We start from the raw sequence: 20274 nt of genomic DNA, 5'->3' as shown, positions 1-20274 counted from the left end.
CAACCCAAAGGCCCATAATCATGTTCAATGAACAAAATTCACATTACTGTTTTCTGCATTTGAGGAAATACTAACTAATTTTAAGAGGAAAGAAAAGTATTATACACATGCCACTGATATTTTCTAGCCCAGAGCTTCATGGGTGCTTAAAACACTAAGCACATACACTCTATTGGCTTACTAACAGATTGACAACTGGCTGTTTTACTACTCCTGTAATACTTTCTTGAAGTCTTTATTCACATTCTTCCAAGCAAGCTAATCCCATATCTGCCCCAACAATGAAAATTTACCCAAAAACAGCAAAATAAAATTTATTTACTTTTGGTCAGGTTTACTTCTGCTCTCGGGGTCTGAACAGTATGAGCAAAAATGAGATAGCAAATAGACTTTGCTCATTAGGAAAAATTGTGAGCAGAATCACAAGCAGTGTAGATACCTCTGATTTTTTCTTTCCCCCCTTTATATAGATTACGAAGAAAGGCAGCTGTCTGTGGTCACAAGCTTAGATTAAAAGAAACAAACATAAGCATCTCTGTGTAGCAAACCTTTTAAAGGCCCCAGCACAGGCCAGTTTTACACGCCATGGTTCTAAGTTTAGGCAACAGAAATGTCAATTACAAACTCTGACTGTTATTGGGTAAACTCATGACACAGTATCTTTACCATTCCTTTACTGTCACCTTGACTGAAAATATTTTAGTCAAATAAGTAGTATGTATGTGTAATGTTCAGTGTCTGCTACTGAATCCAACTTCTTCAGCAGCACTGAAAACACATTTTCAGCAATTGCACAGGAAAAAAAAAGCACGTTGGAAAGGTGATTCACACAATCTGGCATTCATCCACTTAAGTACCAAAGAAATAAGCTCTTCATCATGACTGTTAGGAACACTGCTGTTAACTGAACAGCAACAGTTCAGCAGCTGTTAACTGGTAACACAATATTCAGAACACTGGGGCTAAATCAGAGAACCTCACTGTTTAACTCTTCAGCAGCTCATAAGCTTGTTCATATTTAAACATGTAAGATGACAATCCTACAACTGTCAGATTTCAGCTTGAATACTTACGCTGTACTTAAAAAATCCCCCTTTTCAAACAGTTTTACACCAACTAGTAAAGCTGTACAGGCTTTTTATCAAGCTGGCATTACAACTGTACATAAACTAGCTACACAGCCTAAACTGTTGTACTTAGTTTCTAATTAAACAATCTGCATCTTCTGGCATGACTAATTCTTGCTGTCAGTCAAAACTGTATATACAGAAATGGACTCAAAACAACTGCAGGATTATGATTTGACTCCATCAGCACAGCTGTTGAAGAAAAACAAAAATCTTGCGGCTTTATACTTTTCCCCTTATTTCATTTGTAAAAAGTAAGCTAAAATACAAGCAGCTACCATTTTCATTCTTATTCTAACAAAAAGGCTTCATTAAATGAAGTAAAATAATTTATCTACAAAATTTAGTGAAGCACAGTAACTAGAGCACACCCCCATGCTATTAACAATGCAGTAAACAGTTCAGTTCTCAATTTTGGTTGGCGTTTACTGTGAGAACACACATAACGCACATTTAATCTTTGTTTCTTACTCCCTAACTGAAAATCTAACATTTTTCTCAACCTCAAAGTCCATGAATGCTTAAGACATCTACCACCATTAGTACCTGGTGAAGTTTTCACTGATTTCAGAAGCTATACTGGATAAAAACTTAGTAGTACAACCCTCATAACTCACAGTTGTTGAAGATTCTCCTAGTGAGGAGACAGGCCTGACAGCACACAAAAAGCACAACCAGCTCTTGCATAAACTAGCTAAATCTTACGTATATTAAAATCCTCTCCCTAAATCTCCTACCGCTGTCCTACTATTTGAGGCACTATGACACTAGGCAGAGAAAAGTGCACCAGAGAATAATACTAGTTTAGATAGGTATTACCACAACCACCTAATCTTACTCTTATCTAGTACAGACCCTTCTTCCATCTTTATCAGTTAAACTTGATAAAGTCTCAGCCTAACCCCTATAATCCTTGCCCTTCCTCTCCCCACCTGCTGTACAGAATTAAAATACTACAGTTTTAAGTTACAACTCTGAAGACAATTACTATTTTAAGTGGGAAACAAACATAACCTACTACCAGAAAATCTTAGTGAGGAAGAAGGATTAAGTAGAACAAACACTGCCTTTTGATGAGTCTTCTAGACACTGAAAAACTCCTATTTAGTACTATGGACTCAGACAATTCTATTAACATAGCTTTCGGGAGTTTCAGGGTTGGTTGGTTGGTTGGGGTTCTTTTAAACTCAAAAGACACATAATGTGCGAATTACATGTTATCATTTTATATTTGAGCCGTTTTAAGATCTATATTTTGTCATGTACATGCATTTGCAAACTTCATTTGCATACCAACAGAAATCAACTAAAATATAAATACCTTCAGAAAAGCGAATACTACAGAAACTTTGTAAAAAAAACCCATTATTTAAATGCTGGTCTTGAAATCAACAATTACTTGATTTGCAAATCACTGGGGTCATGTGGTCTCCCAGTAGGCTGAAGGTTAACATGAGCCTTTATTCTTCCACCAAAATGCATTAAACCACATTTTGGAGCAATGCTTATGCAGCCATCAAGGGAAAAATAAATTTAAGGCCCAAGTGAAGAGCTATTTTGAGTGTATGTCTATATTTATTCCTATAGAAAGTTCCAAATGTCAAAGAACAGTAACAAGCAGCTGGCATACATAAAAGTGGAGCACAACCCAAAATATCTATTACAATTAACACAGTATGTGCTACACTTGTGCAGTAACTACACATTATTATTTGTCATTGACCAGCAATTAAAATGCTTGAACAACTTGTATATTTTGTTTGTAGAAGTAGCAACGACACAGTTGAAGCTAAACCAATTCAAATTGCCACTTACGAGAAAACTGGGTAAAACAGAAAGACAAAAAAAGCAAATTCTCATCAAATAAAGGAAAATATAGCTGAGTAGCAGCTGCCAAAGAATTTACTTAAACAAGGCTGTGCTGATTCAGTATTCAAAAGAGCTATTTCTGCAAAAAAAATCTTAAATAGATCGAGGGGGAATAACCAGGGAAATCAGGAATACTATATACATCCTTTGAGTTAAATAAAAGAAATCTGCATTTTTTTGTCTCCCTGAAGTTCCGAGAAGGAAAACATGAAAGCACATGCAAGAAAAAACTGCATGTTACACTGTTTTGCATTACTGAACATACAAAGAGCATGGAGACTGTAACATACATTCGTTTTGTAACACGTTAAAAAGATTTAAGGTTCTTTCCAAGTTAAAAATGACAAGCTAAAACGGTAAGATCTTCTTAACCCACTACTAAAATATAGCTATCGCTTGGAGGTATACACAGAAAACTACTTAATTGTATGAAACAATATTTGGTCAGCATCAAAGAACGGCTTTTGCAAGCCAAATGAGCAGCTCCAAACTACCATCACCTCCAAGAGACAGTGTTTCAGCACATTAGCACAAGGGATGGGGAATAGGTATTGACAGGGTATTTACTGAGTATTTAAAGCCAGCCAACAATCCCTACCGCCTAACAATCCAACCCCTCCTCTTTTCCCCCACAAGGAGTGTGATAAAGTTCCACTTTTCTTGTTTAACTCACCAATAAGGAGATCGCCTCCATTGCTCAAAGATAACAGCCATCACCTCGGGGCAGGTGAGCTCTAAGCCCACCCTCCGAGAGCCCCCAGCCCCAGCACTGAGTTCCGGGGCTCCCAGCGGCGTGCGCTACCCCCGCCCCAACGACCCCGCATCCGGTACTAGGGCAACGGTGGAACTGAACGGGAAAGGCGGTTAAAGTCGGTCCTGACGTTACGGAGAAGCTCGCCGGTGTCAGCTTGGTTATGGCGTCGATCGCCTCAGAGCACACCCGTCCTCTCCTTTTTTTTCCCCCCCCAACATGGAGGATCCCGCCTTCCAGCCCGCTCCGCCCGGGGAGGGCGTCCTCTCCGCTCCGGCCCAACCACGTTATGCGCTTACGGGGCGGCGGCTCTCAGCGTCCTCCGGGGCCCCCGCATTGAGTCGCCGACCTCCTCTGGAACGGGGCCAGGCCTCCGGCGTGCCCGCGCCCTGCAGCCGCACCGACGGTCCCCCTGAAAACAGGCCGCGACGCCCGGCGCCGGGCTCCCTGGGGCCGCCCTGACCCGCACCACCCGCCCGCCTCCATTTTATAGTCCGAGCCCAAAGGCGTCCAGGCCCGGAGGAGGCGGCCGCCCCTTTGCCGCGACCTCCCCGCCGCGGCGGCGGGCCCCGCTGCCCTTTCTCCTCCCGTCCCGGTGCGTTCTCCGGCTGCTCGCCGCCCTCCTTCCCTCACTCACCGCGGGGAGGGGGTGCGGGGGTCTCGCTGCCGCCGCGGGTCTCAACCGAGCCGAGCCGCCATTTCCTCTTCGCCGCCGCGCCAGAGCGCTGGGCGGGGGCGCTCCTCCCCCGCTACCATAGAGACCGATATGGCGACCAACGGCTTGCCTAGAGCGCTTCGCTTTGCGCACGGCTCCCGGAGGACTTCGGGTGGAGGCGCGCCCGCGCGCCCCCTGGCGAATGGGAGGGTTGGACGCAGCCCCGGCCGCGCTTCCCGCCTACCGCCGGCCGCGCCCGTGCTCCCCACACGGGGTGCGGGAAGGTTCGGTCACCTCAGCGCTTCCTCCGCAGGCCAATTGTGCGGGATCAACAACGCCTGCTTCCGATTCGCATAGCTAAAATACGGGCTGGTCTTACCTCACAGAGCCCCGGCTTTATTCGTGAGCAAAACTGCACACGAGCAGCGCTAAACACCGTTTTGTTCGCAATGACCTCCCGGAGGAGAGGCACAGCTTCGTGACAGGATTAACATGGCAGAGGAGCCCGTCTCCTGCGTGCAGCCAGCTGCTCCGTGCTGCCCACCTGTGCGTACTCCGTTGGGGTTTGGTTTATTCCTGTTCTACCTGTTTTAAAGAGTCAAACAGCAATTGCTGCAGTACCGCTTTCCTCTGCGTCTGGGTTATGGAGTGCTGAGGAAGGGAAGTTCAGTGATCAGCTCATCCACCTCATGGAGGTTGGTTTGCTTTTAAAAGGGTCAGGCTACCCAAAAAACTCTCCAGAATCCAAGCTGCTATACATACCTATAAACAGTTAATTCCCATTTACATGCTTTGTTTCTATTGCCATCCTTTGTGATACTAATGACCCGCAGCTTACAGTCAGTGAGGGGTGCTGATGTTTACAGGAGCACCTGAGGCCTGACCTGGACACCTGAAGAGCCTTTCAGGCAGCCGGAAGTGAGAGCTTTGCCTTTTTGACTGGCCCTGGTACTGCACATTTTTCCTCATGGGTTGATAACATTGATTTCAGCTGGATCACAGACAGGTACAGGGTTTACTAAAATGGATTTAAGGCATGAAAACATGAGGAAACACACACACACTGCATGAATTCTGTAGAATTACAGGATTCCATCAAATAATTGGCATCTTTTAGAAGCCTACATTCTATACAAGTGACTTCTGGTGCTAAAAGCTCAGAATAATGCTGGAAAAGGTACTATTAACACAGTCAGCCCCTTTCTCTCATCTGTAAAACTGGGCGGTATAAATACTTTACACAGGAGCACCAAGAAGTAATCTCCCCCAATGGATTGCTGTGCAAAAGTACAAGACACCATGATTAAAGACAAGCAGAGTTTGATTTTCGTTCTGCAGCTACAATAAATGAAAAGCACATGGAAGGGAAATACCTTATGATTTGGTAGATCAAGCTGCGCTGTGATTTATGCCCTGGGAAAAGCTAAAATATGTTGTTAATGGACAAATTTAGCATCTAGGGAGTGCTCAAACCCAGGAATTACACACCAAGGGAAAGGGAGCATGCAAAACATGGAATTGCACACCAGCAGTGAAAAGGGGATGCCTGTGATAGGGGATCCAGCAGTGAAACAGGTATTACATTCCCCTTACATATATTTGGTAAGAGGCTTACACCATCTTAACATAATTCTGATTCACTTTGCACACCCAGTGAATACCATCCAAACCACATTACAATTTCAAGACCAAGTCAGAGTTATCTACCTTTCCTGACTAAACACCTGCTAAGGGTACCATTAGCACCTCAAGTTTTTTCCCTTCCCATTTTTTTTCCCTGTAAAAGCCTCGTTTCCCTTAATTTAGGAAGTTTACTCCTGGGTTACTGTTCTGAATCTGCACTGTCCTGGCAGCAAAGCAGAAGTAGCTTTTATCTTGGTTTAGGCCTCCTCGCATATAACATGATGATAGTCTGTAACTGGTTTGAACTGAAAACACTGCTGGGAAATCCTAACAGAGGTTAATGACTATCAATCAGCTTCTAAAAAAAGTCTAATAAGCACCTTGTCCACCTCTCCTTAAACACGGCAAAAGCTTATGCTGAGGTATCAATAAATCCCTCAGCACTAGCTTTCCTTCAAAGAGATGGTCCCCTTAGATCTGGGATGTCATTTCTGCTCTCTCACCCACCTTTCCCTTCACCAAGACAGCAACCATCTCCAGTTTTTGAAGATGCAAACCCCTTCAACATAATACTTACTTTACGTTCATCCCTTCTCTCAATTCTTCCTCACTGAATGTTCTCGTGAGCAAGTTTCAGTAGCCAGGTAAAACTAGAGACAGCCCATGAAAAGAGTAGGAAGAGGGAAACAAATGAGCAAGTTCTCTTCCCTCCATCTCTGTTTTTTTTTTTTAACAGATAATCAATCATTTAGGTCAGAAGAGACCAATTTCTGGTTTTTGTGCCTCAGCTTTACCTCTTTTTTTATGGAAAAAGGCCTCTGTCCCTGGAGTTCAGCACAGCACTCAAAATAGGTATGTTAGATGTTGAAGTAGTGTATCTTCTGGGTCCTTGATTCTCCAAGGCTCCTGATATTTCATTTGTCATAAAGACTGAATGAACACAGAGAATTACTTTACTGAGGGTTTATCATATTCACAGAAATAAAGCAATGCCCTACCAGCAGACAGAAACTTGCACAGATATTTTACCTCCAGTTCTAGGTAAACTCCGCTTGCCCCCTGTGCCTTTTTTTGCAGGGTTTTTTGCGAGTGCTCCAGGAATTACTGATCTTGGGTTGAAATTCACTCAACTCCAAACATCACCATCAAAATGGCATTTTGAGATTAGGGTTTATCAAATCCTAACTCATGTAAAAATCCTACAAATTGCACTGAATTACAGTAGTTATATTTCTTTTCATCTTGATTTTGTAGTCTTACCCAAAAATACCACTTTTCATGTTATTCCTGCCCTCATTATTGTAAGATTCTTACAGGATTGTGGCATATTGAAACCATAGGAGAATTTCCTGAGAACAAAGTAGTTTATTTCCAGACATTTTAATCCAACTTTGTACTCACAGAAATATCCTGCAAGGTTTTCGCCACGTAATAAAAGACAGATTTGGTTCCAAATCTGGGGAGAATGTGAGGGGTTTTTAACAGAATCAGGTGCTAGTGCTAGGAAAAGAGGGAATAATGCAGGAATTGTTGCACAGCTTTGTATCTACCTACTCCCTTCTTAATTTTGTAAATCTTAACAAAGAAAAGTCATGCAAGATTGGTATTTCCAAATCCTTAAGTATTCCAAGTTATGAAGCAGAGGGAACAAAAGCATCCGTCTTCATTAAAGACAGCCATGGGTATTACACATGGAATGATCAAACATTTATTTACTGACATACAAGTTAAAAAGAGGGAAATACAGAAGGTCTCAAGGCAGCTTTCTATCAGGAGTTGTGTAAATGTGTCATTTATTACTTAAGAATACTGCTCAATCCCCCAAACATGCAGAGATTTCATTACACCCAGAGCATTAGTAAAGAAACAAAAGGCCTGTATCAAGACAAAGGAATAACAGTTCTAGAAGGTTTTTTACTATACTTAGGATTTTAACACATTGGGCTAATGATGCCATCAAAAAAAAAGGCGTCACTACCAGCAGTACTATTTAGTAGTATTTAACTGCATAAAAACAATTCATGCATTAGAAAGTCACTTTGTTTTCAGGCTCAGTAAGAAAATGCTACTATAGTAACATTCAGTGTGGTTGTTGCGACTGAAGTGGTTATAACTCCCTTTCTCTCAAATGAAAAGCCCGTTTCCAAGAAGGTTTGATGTTAACAGAAGCATCAAAAAACTAGGGACAGCATATTAAAGGAAAAGAAGAGCATGCAGCTGGCCATAATACTCTGCTCAGAAACACTGCAAACTTATTTTTGTTAACATTATGGTCATAAGAAATGCCAACTCCTACAAATACAAAGAAAACCCCAAATAACAAACCAAACTATACTTCATGACAAGCAAACCCACAACTCATGAGCTGCTTTCAGCCCATTCTTCCTCTTCTTTAGTTCAGGAACAACAAAGGAGTAAAAGGAAACCTCTGTTGCAGTTGGTTGGACTTCTCAGCCTCTGGAAAACCATGTGCCAGCACCTCACAGTCAAACATGAAACCAAACAGCAGCTCATACATTTTTACCGTACTTATTCACTACATTATTCTACTTACTAGAAAACAATGATACCTATTCTTTATTCTTTACCTGTAAACAGCAATTGTGGCTACGAATGGTTGCTTCCTCTCTTGTTAGGGGTATGTCTCCCTCTATTGACAAGTCAGGAACCCCCTCCTAGAGAAGAGCACCTTTACCCTCTCTCCCTCTTTACGGAAGTCTCGTGAGAAACTCCACCTTTTAGGGAGGAGCTAACAAGAACCGGACTAAGCCAAAGCAAGATTTACAAGCCCACTGGTTCCAAAATAGGGCTTGAACATTTATGTTTCCCAACAAGTCAAATTGAGATTAGCTTTTAGGGTAAAGCCTGAGGAAGAGCCCTCTCCAATCAACAGGGATACTTGCCAGCTGTAGCTTGCTTTGTCACAACTAATAGCATCTATTACTAAATATTCGAAGTCCTTTGACCAACGTTCTGTGTTGTTTATAAACTTGGTGCTTTGCTTGGGGAGGTAAATGAAAATAATAAAGTCATTTCATTGTGGATTTTCTTGGTTTCAATCTAAGAACAACTGTAATAAAATTGAGTTTGACTCGCTTTGTTTTGGCTGCGCTTTATTGGGCAGTTACAAAAACAAGAGTGGAAAATGAGTGGAAAGGGCAAAGCTGAAGCACAGCCAATAGAAATGAGTTTCTGATTTAAAATTATTATCTAAGTAAAATTACATTTTTATGAGCAGTTTCATTTGCAAAATGAAAGTTGTACATCTTCAGCTCACTGTCCGTGTTAACACACAAACGGAAGTGCGTTCTTGTTCGCTGTGGAGTGCTTTTAGTCACAAACCATAACCATAGTCAGTTTATTAACTCTCCTCAGCAGCCAAGACGAATTCTGTCAGAGATCACAAACCAGAGCCTTCAGCTCGTATCGGTGTGGAAACTGGTGGGACTTAACTAGTTGTGACTTGCAGCAGACTCTCCTCCCTTCCCACTGTCGTGACAGGGCCAACTCTGTCGCAGCAGCCCCAGCTCAAATGGCCAGCCCTTGCCAAGGAAGGCTCTAGAATAACTGTTCTGCTCCTGAGGACCCTGCTGTGTGCGTGTAGGTGCTCACACACGCTGCCGGTGCACCGAAGTAGGGACCAGACCAACGAAACCGTCTATTTCTGCCCCGGTTGGTACTGCCGGTTGGTGTTGCTCTCCCAGCGAGAGGCATTATCAACGCGTCAGGCAGGGACGTGATCCGCCGAGCAGCCATGGCAGCTCCCGGTACCGGCGGCCATGACCGCAAGTGGAACCAGCACAGGCCCGGCCCCGCCCTGCGGCCGCGAGGGGTTGCGGGTAAGGAACGAACCCTGGCCCTCTACCCCACGCGGCGCAGCGGCCTCCAGTGACCGCGATCCCGTGGGCTAGCGCTGCCGCACGGCTGCGCCTGAGCGGCACGGCACCCATCCTGCTGCCATCCTGCTGCCATCCTGCTGCCATCCTGCTGCCATCCTGCAGCCACACCGGCCGCATCCCACCGGCCTCGGCCCCTCCACTGACAGCCGCGGCTCTAGCGCACCACCACCCGTGTGCCGTCTCTATGGTACCGCCGGCGGGGTGGATCCGCACGGACGGGTGTACGATCTATCCCGCGGAGACGCCTCTATGGTTACATCTTCTTGCTGATTGGCCGAGAGGACGGCTCTCGCGAGATCCGCGCCAGCGGCCTGGAGGAGGCGGTGGAGGCCCCGTGTTTGTGCGTCGGAGCCGGCATCGCGGCGCGCTCGGTAAGATGGCGCCGGGCGGTCCGCGCCTGCCCTCGGGGGGGACGGGGGCTGCCGGGGCCCTTCCCGTGGCCCCGCGGTTCAAACCGCTGCCGGCTGCTGCGGGTGGCGGGGAAGCGCTGGGCCTGGGGCGAGCGCGGCCCAGCGCTTCGGTGTCCTGGGCCCCGTGGAGGGCCAGGCTGGGGGCAGCGGCTCGGCGGGCCGGGGGTTGCGAGGCGGCGGAGGGAGGTCGGGGTCCTCCAGCGGGGGGAACGTCCCTTGTGTTTCGGGCCGCCAGAGCCCGTCGTGGGGGGAGCCCGGTTCCCCTGCGGCGTGGTCGGGTTGGGAGCGGTGTGAATGCGGAGCCGGGGCCCGGTCGGCTCCTCGGCCGGCCCCGGGTTGATCGTGCCTCCAGCCGCGGCCGGTTCCCCTGGGCGCCGTGGGGGCTTGGCGGTAGCTGAGAGAAGGAAGAACCTGTTGGAAGTGGCTGGTGATGAGAAGGCGCGCTGCCGCTCGTGTTTGCCTGCGAGGGGTGGCGGTGCCTGTTGCTGTTGTTGTTGCCGCCTCTCCTCCCCTTTCGCTGCCCCGTGATCGTGACTTGGCGGTAGCGATGGTTAAATGCCGGGTTTAGCAAAGCGCTTTGCTTACAATCGGGAAATACATGTCGAGAGAAATACTAGGAGGTAACGTTTTAATAGTAGCATTGACTGGAGCACTTCTGGGGACAGCAAAGCTAAGCGTTAAGTCTTTAGTTGTACATTGGGTAATGTAATGTGTAGTTTTGTAGCTGTACGTTGTATGGAGCCGCCCTGAGTTAAGTTTTGGGGAAGACTTTAAAGCAAATGCTGCTTACGTAGGCTTTGCTTTAGAAGTTTGCTCCGTTTTTTTCTGGCTAGTTGTCAAACTCTTTGATTCACTTTTTCACACAGTGATTTTGTATGTCCTGTATGAATTCCAACCAAGCTTTATTTGGAGTAAGTAAAAGAAGATGGTATTTGAATGTTTTATTCTGATGACTGTTGAAAGCAGCTTTAGAGATTGGCTGGTAGATGTGAAGGTGTGCGGGAACGACGAGGAGGAGCATATGAAATTGTGGTTTGAGATAAAAGGCTCTCATTTGGTTTATTAGTTTAGAAGATCTCATAAAAAGATACAAAGATGGTGGTAACACAGTGCTTACACACATTAAACTCACTACTGCTTGAATCCTGTTAAATGAGATGCTTTTTTTTTCTTGTAGTAAGAGTCCAGGATGAGTTATACAGAAAAACCTGATGAAATCACAAAAGATGAGTGGATGGAAAAACTTAATAACTTGCATATCCAGAGAGCAGACATGAACCGGCTTATCATGAACTACCTTGTTACAGGTAACAGTGAGTAGTGATGTTTAGGAGGCTCTTGAACAAATGTCACTTTCTTTATCAAGGCAGTTTTGGCTGGAATATACCACTCACCTGAGTGAAATTAAGAGCTTTGAGAACTCGGTGATTGCTGTTGGCTGCTCTTAGAAATGTACAACCGCTCTTATGTAAACTGACCAAAATTTAGGTTCTGAGCAGTTACCATGTAATAAATTAACATTCATTAACCTTAACTCCTCTGCTAAATGATACAGAAAAGAAAGTGTTTTCTGGAATGCTATAAAGAAACACAACCTAGTTTTGTACGATGTCCTTTTTTGTGCCTTAAAACAGACTTCAAAGTATGTTGCATTTGTTAAATAACACTCTGAAAGCGGTACAGAGCTATCAGAAACAAGTTTTAACTGGTTGAGAAGATAAACTCTTAAAAGGGCACTGTTGACAAAACAGCTTGAGACCAGAAATATTAACCCCTACAGCAGATTGCCTAACTTTATACTTAGAACAATCAAAACTCCTCAGAAATTGTCCTTAGCAATTATGATACATACCATGAGACTAAGCTGTTGCCTGGGCGGAGGCATTTGTGTCCCATCTACACCCTGTTTACACTGGCGTGTAGGTAAAGCCTCTGGGATGAAGGAAGAGCATCTCAGTGGGTGGTGTAAATCGTTTCTGTGTATATGGAAACATGACTTTGCATGTAAAATAGCTGTTTTAAAAAGTACAGTTATAGTACTTGTATAGTACTTTATAGTATGAGGAAACAATGTTCTGCTGTTAATACTGCTAGGGCTGTGGAAGCAGATATGCGGGCTGGAGGGTGAAGCAGAACTGCCCAAATCTTAGAAATCCCACTTTGGAATAAGCACGTTGCTCTAAGTATAAAGCAAACTTCCAAGTTAAGAGGTGTGGGATTACAAGTTGCATGCATCTTTAGAGAAGGCACATGAATTAAGAATGAATTAAATATGTCCTGTTAGATGTCTGTTGGATGAATGCTTATTTAAATAGAGAAGAATTTAGTAGAAGTCTGGATTTAATCTTTAAAAACCCTAAATGAACAAGCAGTACTCAAGTCTTTTCATTTAAACTGATATTCAAGTGTTTAAGGAAATGTATTTTATAGGTAAAATGTTTCTATTTCAGAGGGCTTTAAAGAAGCAGCAGAGAAGTTTCGAATGGAGTCGGGAATTGAACCCAGTGTTGATTTAGAGACTCTGGATGAAAGAATAAAGATTCGAGAAATGATATTGAAAGGACAGATCCAAGAAGCCATTGCGTTAATAAACAGCCTCCATCCAGAATTGCTAGATACAAACAGATATCTTTACTTTCATTTGCAGGTAAGGACAGGTGGCAAACTTTGTTTTAGAGCTTGCTGAGAGCAGTGCAGACTTTAGCAGCGTGTTGGGAGATTTGCGTGACTGAACACGGGTGCAGTTTCAAGTGTTCTTGTCATGGTTTTGTAGCGATAGGAAACTTTGTGGCATGGTGCAGGAACCTTTATATACAATTAGCAGCATGAAAATTTACGACTAGCTATGGTCTGTGGCTTAACCAACTTCAGTTACTCTTAGCTTGAATTTTAGTAGCTCTACTTTGCAACAACTGAAACAGCAGTGTGTTATCAGTATTATTCTCAGACTAAAACCAAAACACAGCCCTGTACCAGCTGCTAAAATGAAAATTAACTCTATTCCAACTGAAACCAGGGCATTTGAGTAATGCTTCTGTTCAAAACATTATTCAGAAGCATCAGGTTGCCTTTTCGAGTAGATTTTTGGGAGACTGCTGCTGCTTTTTTCGCACATTAAGAACAACTGACCTCAAACTGTTAAAGTATGGATTAGTGTTTGTCTCCGGTTTCACACTAATGTCTCAATATTACAGCCTTGACATAATTAAGGTTTAATTTCTTTAGCTAATATTGCTGTGTCTTCCTTATGTAGCAGCAGCATTTGATTGAGCTGATTCGGCAGCGTGAGACAGAAGCAGCTCTGGAATTTGCTCAGACCCAATTAGCAGAGCAAGGGGAGGAGAGCAGGGAATGCCTGACAGAAATGGAGCGCACGCTGGCTTTGCTTGCCTTTGATAATCCTGAAGAATCGCCATTTGGAGACTTGCTTAACATGATGCAGCGACAGAAGGTAGTCCTTTTGCAAAAGGAAATTGATGTCTTTTATTAATGTGTAATGAAAATAATGTCCAGATATTGTTGATATGTTTAGAAAAATAATGGATCTAATGGTTACAAAGGAACAGAAGTATTTCGTAAGCAACATTCAAAAACCATGAAGTGTTCAACTACTTGGCTCTCTTGATTTCTCCAGGCTCATAGTCTGAGGAGCTTTGTCCTGAGGAATTAGCACACTAGGTGTGATCTTTGCAATGTCTGTGTGACATTAGCAGTGTTAATCATACAAAAGCTATTACTGAACGCTAGTATTTCTTTTCCAGGTATGGAGTGAGGTTAATCAAGCTGTTCTAGACTATGAAAATCGTGAATCAACACCCAAGTTGGCAAAATTACTGAAACTACTACTGTGGGCTCAGAATGAGCTGGACCAGAAGAAAGTGAAATACCCCAAAATGACAGACCTCAGCAAGGGGACGATTGAAGAACCCAAGTAAAACATGTGCAGATGGACATCAAACAATCCTAGTACTGCACAGTATACATTTATATCAGTCTGTGACTGAAATATTTTTACTACAGTACAGCACTCAATTCAGATTTTTCAATGAACATCGAATTTGAAGGGAGAAAAGTCCCTTTTAAATGCTGCAAAAACTGCATTGAAAGGCGCTGTATCTCTTTGAAAGTCTGACTTAGGCTATGCACTATAATACCTTTTTAAAAACCAAGTGAACAGGACAGGAACAAGAGCATTTTTAGAAGTACAGAACTCAAACTTTCTAATTGGCTACTGATGCCTAGTTTAGTGGCCAGCGAGTTAACACGGTGTTATATTGGCAACTATTCAGTTCAGTTTAACTGTCTCCTGTTTGAAATGTGTATATAGAACAGTGAATATTTTCTACCTTTAAGTTATAGCCAGATATACATTCCCCTTCAAAGTAACTGGTCAAGTTTTCATCTATAAACTTTGCAGTAAGGTCAATGTTTTGCTTAGGAAATAGTGTACAAACTTGTAAATCATAATTTAAGGAATTATTTTGTTTTTGTTTTCCTTGTTTCTGACTTTTTTGGTGCTTTATATGGTGAGAGCTATATCATAATGGATCAGTGACCCATCTTTTCAGGAGGAGTATTGTTGGAAAGAAGTTTCTTTTCCTTCATTTTCACTAATGACCAAAATGGCCCCCAGAGGCATTTGTGGGTTTTTCTTAACAGGGGCCTTTCCCCACTACATACACTTTGCAGCTGTGGACACTGTACTGATTCCAGCAGGCTACAAAAGCTTTGAAGGCTGCTGGATGTTTGTAATCTGAAAGACATCTTGTGTTAGGAAATCCAGTGGAGGGGAGAGGTGCTTGTTAAAGCCTCTGATGCATCATCTTGCGCAGGATCTGCCTTTATGCTTGCTGAGGAAGAATCGTAGTTTTAGAGCTACTTGGGCTGGTTTTGCCTTGAGCTGAGCAGAGCAGGGCTGTCTAAAACCAGAAATTTCCTTGTTTCAGTTCTTCCATACCTTTCTGAAGAGATGCAGTTCATCTTCACCTGTATTTGTTTAATGACTGTCCTTATTCCGCTTAGGATTATAGTTTTAATGTTTTACATGTGAAGTCCAGACTTTCAAGTCAACAAATTGTAATCTTCTGGGTATGGGATGCTCTGGTCGACTTAGATTTGCAGCACTGGGGTATGTCCAGTGGTAGTAAGCACTAATCTTGCCAAATCAATCTCTAGGTTTTTAGGTCTGTATATCAAGTTATTACAGATTTAGTTAAAGACTGAGCTGATGGGTGAAATAGCTTAACATCATGAAACACAGGCAGTTGTCACACCGGTCCCATACTGTACATAATCTAGTCTTGTATGGTAGATATTACCCTGTAGAAATGAAACTTAGTTTTCACTTAATTTTACTGGAATACTTACGCATTAAACTGTATAAAGCTTTGCAGATACACCTGATTTAACGGGATCTAACAAAACCTGTTACTGATTGCATTACTGTGAACACTGTTTACTTGTGGAGCTGTTTTCTGGGTGGGTGGGGGGAAGCCGTTGTTTGTTAAGCAGCTATTAGAGTTGTGGAGCGCCAAGGTTAAGCTAGATGATGGATATAACAAAATAACTCGTTCCCATTGCTTACTGATCATTCTGTTCTCCACTTTGAGGCATTTGTGGTATGGCGATCTTCAAGTTTATACAGAAGAAGCTGACAGTAGCCCCCCAACTACAGCAGCCTTCACCCAGGCTGATTATTCTAACACCAGATTTTTAACAGTTGTGGGTTTGTTTTGTTTGTTGGGTTTTTTATTTTTTCCCTTTTTTTTTTTTTAAGTTTTACTTTATTTTCTGAAGTTTATTTTCTTTTTTCCTTTTTTCAAGTCGGTTGATGTCTGAAAACTCTGTATGACTTTTTAGTTTGTGAGTAACTGTATGGTTTAATACAACTTTAATAACAAACCGCAGAAACAAAACTGGAATAGCTCTTAATTTCTTTGTATAGAACTGATCAGCTTTTCCTCTGTTCTGACACGGGTGGTGGTGGTAAATGTCATCTAAAGCTTGTCCTGGTTGAAATGGAAAGTGGAGCATTTCTGTGGCATTTTTCTCCATGAGAAATGCAGTATTAGAGTCCCGGTTGAGAAGTTCACTGTACTTCTAGAACACTGCATTAATTTCTTATAGTCTTTGGACAGAGATTAAGCATAGATTACTTGAATTCTCACTAGCTTGTGGTGTTGGTTTTGGGTTTGGGTTTTTTTCCCATTATAAAAGACACCTGTTTTTTAAGGGGTTTACTATCAAATTAGCATAGAACTATTTCCCTTTGTTTTTATGAACATGCCACATTGATAAGCAGCTTTAATCTGTAAAGTTTTTGGTAACTGCAAGAAAATATTCGAAAGCTATGCATTTTAGAGAAAGCATAAAGGTAGTGATATTGGTACTTCTAAGGATCTTTATATTAGTGTATATAAAATAGTTTGCATATACAAATATAATATATAATCTGTTTGAAATATTCTTGAATGGTAGGGGCTGTGAAACATATTATAATTTATGGAAATATTGTACACAGTAAACAGACGTCTCAGTACACGAATGAACTTTTGTCATATGCATGAGAAGTGTCTTCTTTGGTGACTACTAATGAATGGGATTTTGCTAACCCATTTTTGTTAGATAACCACTTTAACAAATACTATTAAACACCACTTGGATCCGTTTGCTTTAGTGTAAAAAAAGTCCATCTTTTGTTTCACTTAATTTAGATCAACACGAGAATAACTTTTATAAGAAGATTTGTTCCAGACTCAACAGTGGCAAACCTGGTAATGAAACATCGTACACTACAGTCATTCCTCCCCCTCCTCAACCTTTCTCTTGTTCAAAGCAAATATGATTTCTTTCATTAAGACACAAAGAAGTTGGGTTGTAAAATACCCTGTCTTAAATGCCACTGCAGAAAGGCTCTGTGTCAAGTGTGGTTTAGGCTCCAAATCTCTGTTTGCAAAACCTATCGCCTCCTTAATAACGGTCGTCTTTGCTGTTGCCTTGTCTCGTTCTGCCTGTCAAATCTAAACCGTGGCTGCTCCTGTTGTACAATGGAGTCATTAGTGAAGGGGGGGATATAATAGGTTTCCATGAAGATTGGTCATACTTTCTGAGAAGTACTTACCAAACTGTGTAATTTTACATAGCTGGAAAACAGAGGCTGCTGCACAGAAGCTATCAGCATTTTAAGTAAAGCATTTCTTCTCAAGACTTTCAAAGAGGCAAACATACACTGCTTGAAACCAGGTGAAGTACCGCTCTCTCCGTAAGGTGATTTCATTGAATCACTTTCAGCTTCTTCCACCCACACTAAAAGAAAAATTGAAATGAACGTGGAGAGCACTTATGTAGCATTTAAGATGTGTGAAATTACCTGGAAAGAATTCTGTCTCCTTTCCGCTCCTTGTACATATAGGGGGAAGCCATTACATTATTCTAGGATGGTTTTACTGGTTTTAATTTGTAAACTTTGCTTTGTATGCTTGAGTATAAGCTTAAAAGCATTACTTCAAAAGAATCCTTGACTAGTAGATGAGTGTTGCTCGACTTATTTCAAACCACTTTCTGTCCAAGTTTGTTAAGAAGCTTATTAAATTGAGTTGGAGCGTGATCCTGTGTGTGTTATCTTCACGGGTAATGGGGCCTCCTGCTGTCAGCCGAAAGCATCCTGGAGATGCTTGCCTCAAAAAAGTAGGAAAGGATATGGAGTCATATGTTGCCATAAATCTACCTTTAGCAAGTTGGGTTGGGCTCTGGCCTGCTCTGCAGGTGTCTCTTCCATCCAGAAGTGCTGTTACTGGTCAGTATCTGTTCCTACTGTCGTATTCCTGATGAAAAGGGACAACTTGGGTTTATGGCAACGTGTCCCCAGCCCTGCTCGATATCCCTAGTCGAGTTCATCAGCTCACTGCTTCGAGTGCTCAGCTGAGCAGGGACAAAACACGAAGCTGATTAACAGCAGCCTCCAAAGGATTTGTGCTTCTCAATGGACATGTTGAAGTGCTAGAAGTGATTTTTACTCATTTCCTATCCCCTCTTGCCTTCATATGATTAAATTGAGGGTGAGATCACCCAAACTACCTCTTCTGGGGGGCACACTGATGTATTCTTCAAATGGGGATTCCAACAATATGCTGCCACCTCTCACCCACTTGGGGGAATTCCTGCGTGGGAGCTGCTGTTCATTTAAAAGCAGTCTCCGTTTGTGAACCTCTCTGATCATTTGCTTGTTTTCAGCATATAGTTGTCTGCAGTGATTTTGCAAGGTTGTGTTATTTAGTCCTAGAAACCACACTTGTTTTCTTCAGACGGGACAAGTCGCATTGAAACTGCTCTTGGTTAGCAGGAGGCTTTCAGGCTGCACTTGGACTGGCCTGTCAGGAGACAGTTTGTCCCTTAGGGAACATGTGAGCCTCTTTCTCCTTTCACACCCCTTCAGGATTTGGTCTTGAGCTGAGCTTCATAAAATCTTCAACAACAACCATTATGTGGATAAGCTCCAGTGATAATTCAGCCCATATATTAACCCAATAATCTTTTCGTGTGGTTGAATCTTCGTATAGATTAAGCTGAACGCAGGAAAAATGGTAGGAGATTGTGTTCTTGCACCTGGATTCTGAACTAATTCCTTCCATTTCCCATTTAATCAGCTCCGTGGGAGGTTTGCTTCCAGAAAATGATGCAATCTGTGATTTTACTTCTTATTTATATGCATGCAAGAGATGCTAGACTCAAATGCTTTTTTTAACTGCAGCTATTTTGGACAGTGAAACTTGCGGCTGATGTGAGAAGCAAATTAGTTAAAGCAGCTGTTAGTTGGGGAGGTGATAGTGAATGGTGCAGGGAGAGGAACTGAAGAGTACAATAGCTAAAGAAAGCTGCACTGGGCTTGATTTCCAAACTGCATCCTAATTTTGGTAAGTTTGCAGCTGCTGTTGTGTCTTGCATCCCACAGCAGTGAGACTTAGCATAGTAGTAACTCATGCAGGGGTTCAAGTTAGTAAGTTGTCTATGTGATTACTGTCCCATGCCCAAGACTTCTTTAGTTCGTTTCTGAGCTTATGATGTGCATTTCACTTGTGTAGTTACATCAGCACTCATGTCCCCTCCTGCCTTGAATTAACTCTATGCATGCACACTGTTTAACCCCCCCCCCCCATTGAACAATGGCTTTGATTTTTGACTGCGTTTTCCCATGCCTTGGCTCCCTCTTCTGGAAACGGGCACAGTAGCAGAGTGAATAAAAATACTTTATAGTTTCCAGTTTCCTGTCCAAATAAAGGGCGGAAAGCCTACTACTGGATGGAGGTTAAGCCCTGTGGTTACTACGCATGGTTCCTCTCAGTTTCCACTTGTAGCTGGTTTTCGCAGCTGGCAGCAGGTCTGTGTGGCTGTGCCAAGGGCCTTTTGGGGTAGATCTCTCTGAGGAAGAAATGCTGAAGCAAAGGACAAAGTATGATTCTTGCTTTGGTCAGCCCTGGCAGCCTTCTCCTCCTGGAGTTCTCTATGGGGCGTAAGGAACCTCTTTGCTATTTGACTCCCTGAAGTTCAACTCTGTAATACAGTCACCCTGCTTGATTTAAGTAGCTAACTGCTAGGGACCTGCAAGCTATTCACCTTAGAAGAAGAATGGGTGAGTTAGGTAAAACGTCAGTCTGCTAAAGGCTTAATTTCAATGGGCATTTACAGGAGCAGAGGGGAGATGCCTGCCCTGCACCTGCATCCTGTACTTCTTGGTGCAGTTTGGTACCCAGAAGCTGGCACCTTCCCCACGGTTGTGTATGACCTTGGTGAGCCTGGGCAGGAGCTCCTCGGTCCTCCGCTGACCTCAGGTTTTGCCGTGCCTGCATCCACGCTGCCGCCAGCCACAGAATCACCTGGATGATGTTTTGTAATGCTCTTCTGCTGGCTCCCTTGTATTCCTGAAATGAGTCATGAGTCCTCT

At 43.0% G+C, this 20274-nt stretch overlaps 2 protein-coding genes across 4 annotated transcripts in view; one reads left to right on the top strand and one right to left on the bottom strand.

The window, feature by feature from the left end:
• Nucleotides 1–8751, bottom strand: part of DIDO1 (death inducer-obliterator 1) — a 55443-nt gene extending 46692 nt beyond the window's left edge. Inside the window, exons 1-4 of one of the 3 annotated variants that reach the window (XM_065691701.1) lie at nucleotides 8614–8751; nucleotides 6820–6955; nucleotides 6603–6675; nucleotides 5776–5825 (exon numbers count right to left, since the gene is read on the bottom strand). The gene's annotated coding sequence lies outside the window, so the exon portion shown is untranslated. Of the gene's footprint in view, nucleotides 1–4384; nucleotides 4610–5775; nucleotides 5826–6602; nucleotides 6676–6819; nucleotides 6956–8613 lie in introns of those variants that run through there. The other 2 variants (XM_065691702.1, XM_065691703.1) reach the window with 2 other exon arrangements.
• A 1423-nt stretch (nucleotides 8752–10174) lies between these two features.
• On the top strand, nucleotides 10175–17940 carry GID8 (GID complex subunit 8 homolog). The gene is made up of 5 exons (XM_065691704.1): nucleotides 10175–10295; nucleotides 11512–11641; nucleotides 12785–12981; nucleotides 13588–13785; nucleotides 14096–17940. Exons 2-5 carry the CDS (start codon nucleotides 11524–11526, stop codon nucleotides 14267–14269), a joined length of 687 nt encoding a protein of 228 aa, XP_065547776.1. The 5' UTR covers nucleotides 10175–10295; nucleotides 11512–11523; the 3' UTR covers nucleotides 14270–17940.
• The last annotated feature ends 2334 nt before the right edge of the window (nucleotides 17941–20274 follow it).

The sequence above is a fragment of the Lathamus discolor genome, chromosome 11, assembly GCF_037157495.1.
Source record: "Lathamus discolor isolate bLatDis1 chromosome 11, bLatDis1.hap1, whole genome shotgun sequence".
In the NCBI taxonomy this organism is placed as follows: Eukaryota; Metazoa; Chordata; class Aves; order Psittaciformes; family Psittacidae; genus Lathamus; species Lathamus discolor.
This window is presented reverse-complemented; position numbering and strand designations above follow the sequence as displayed.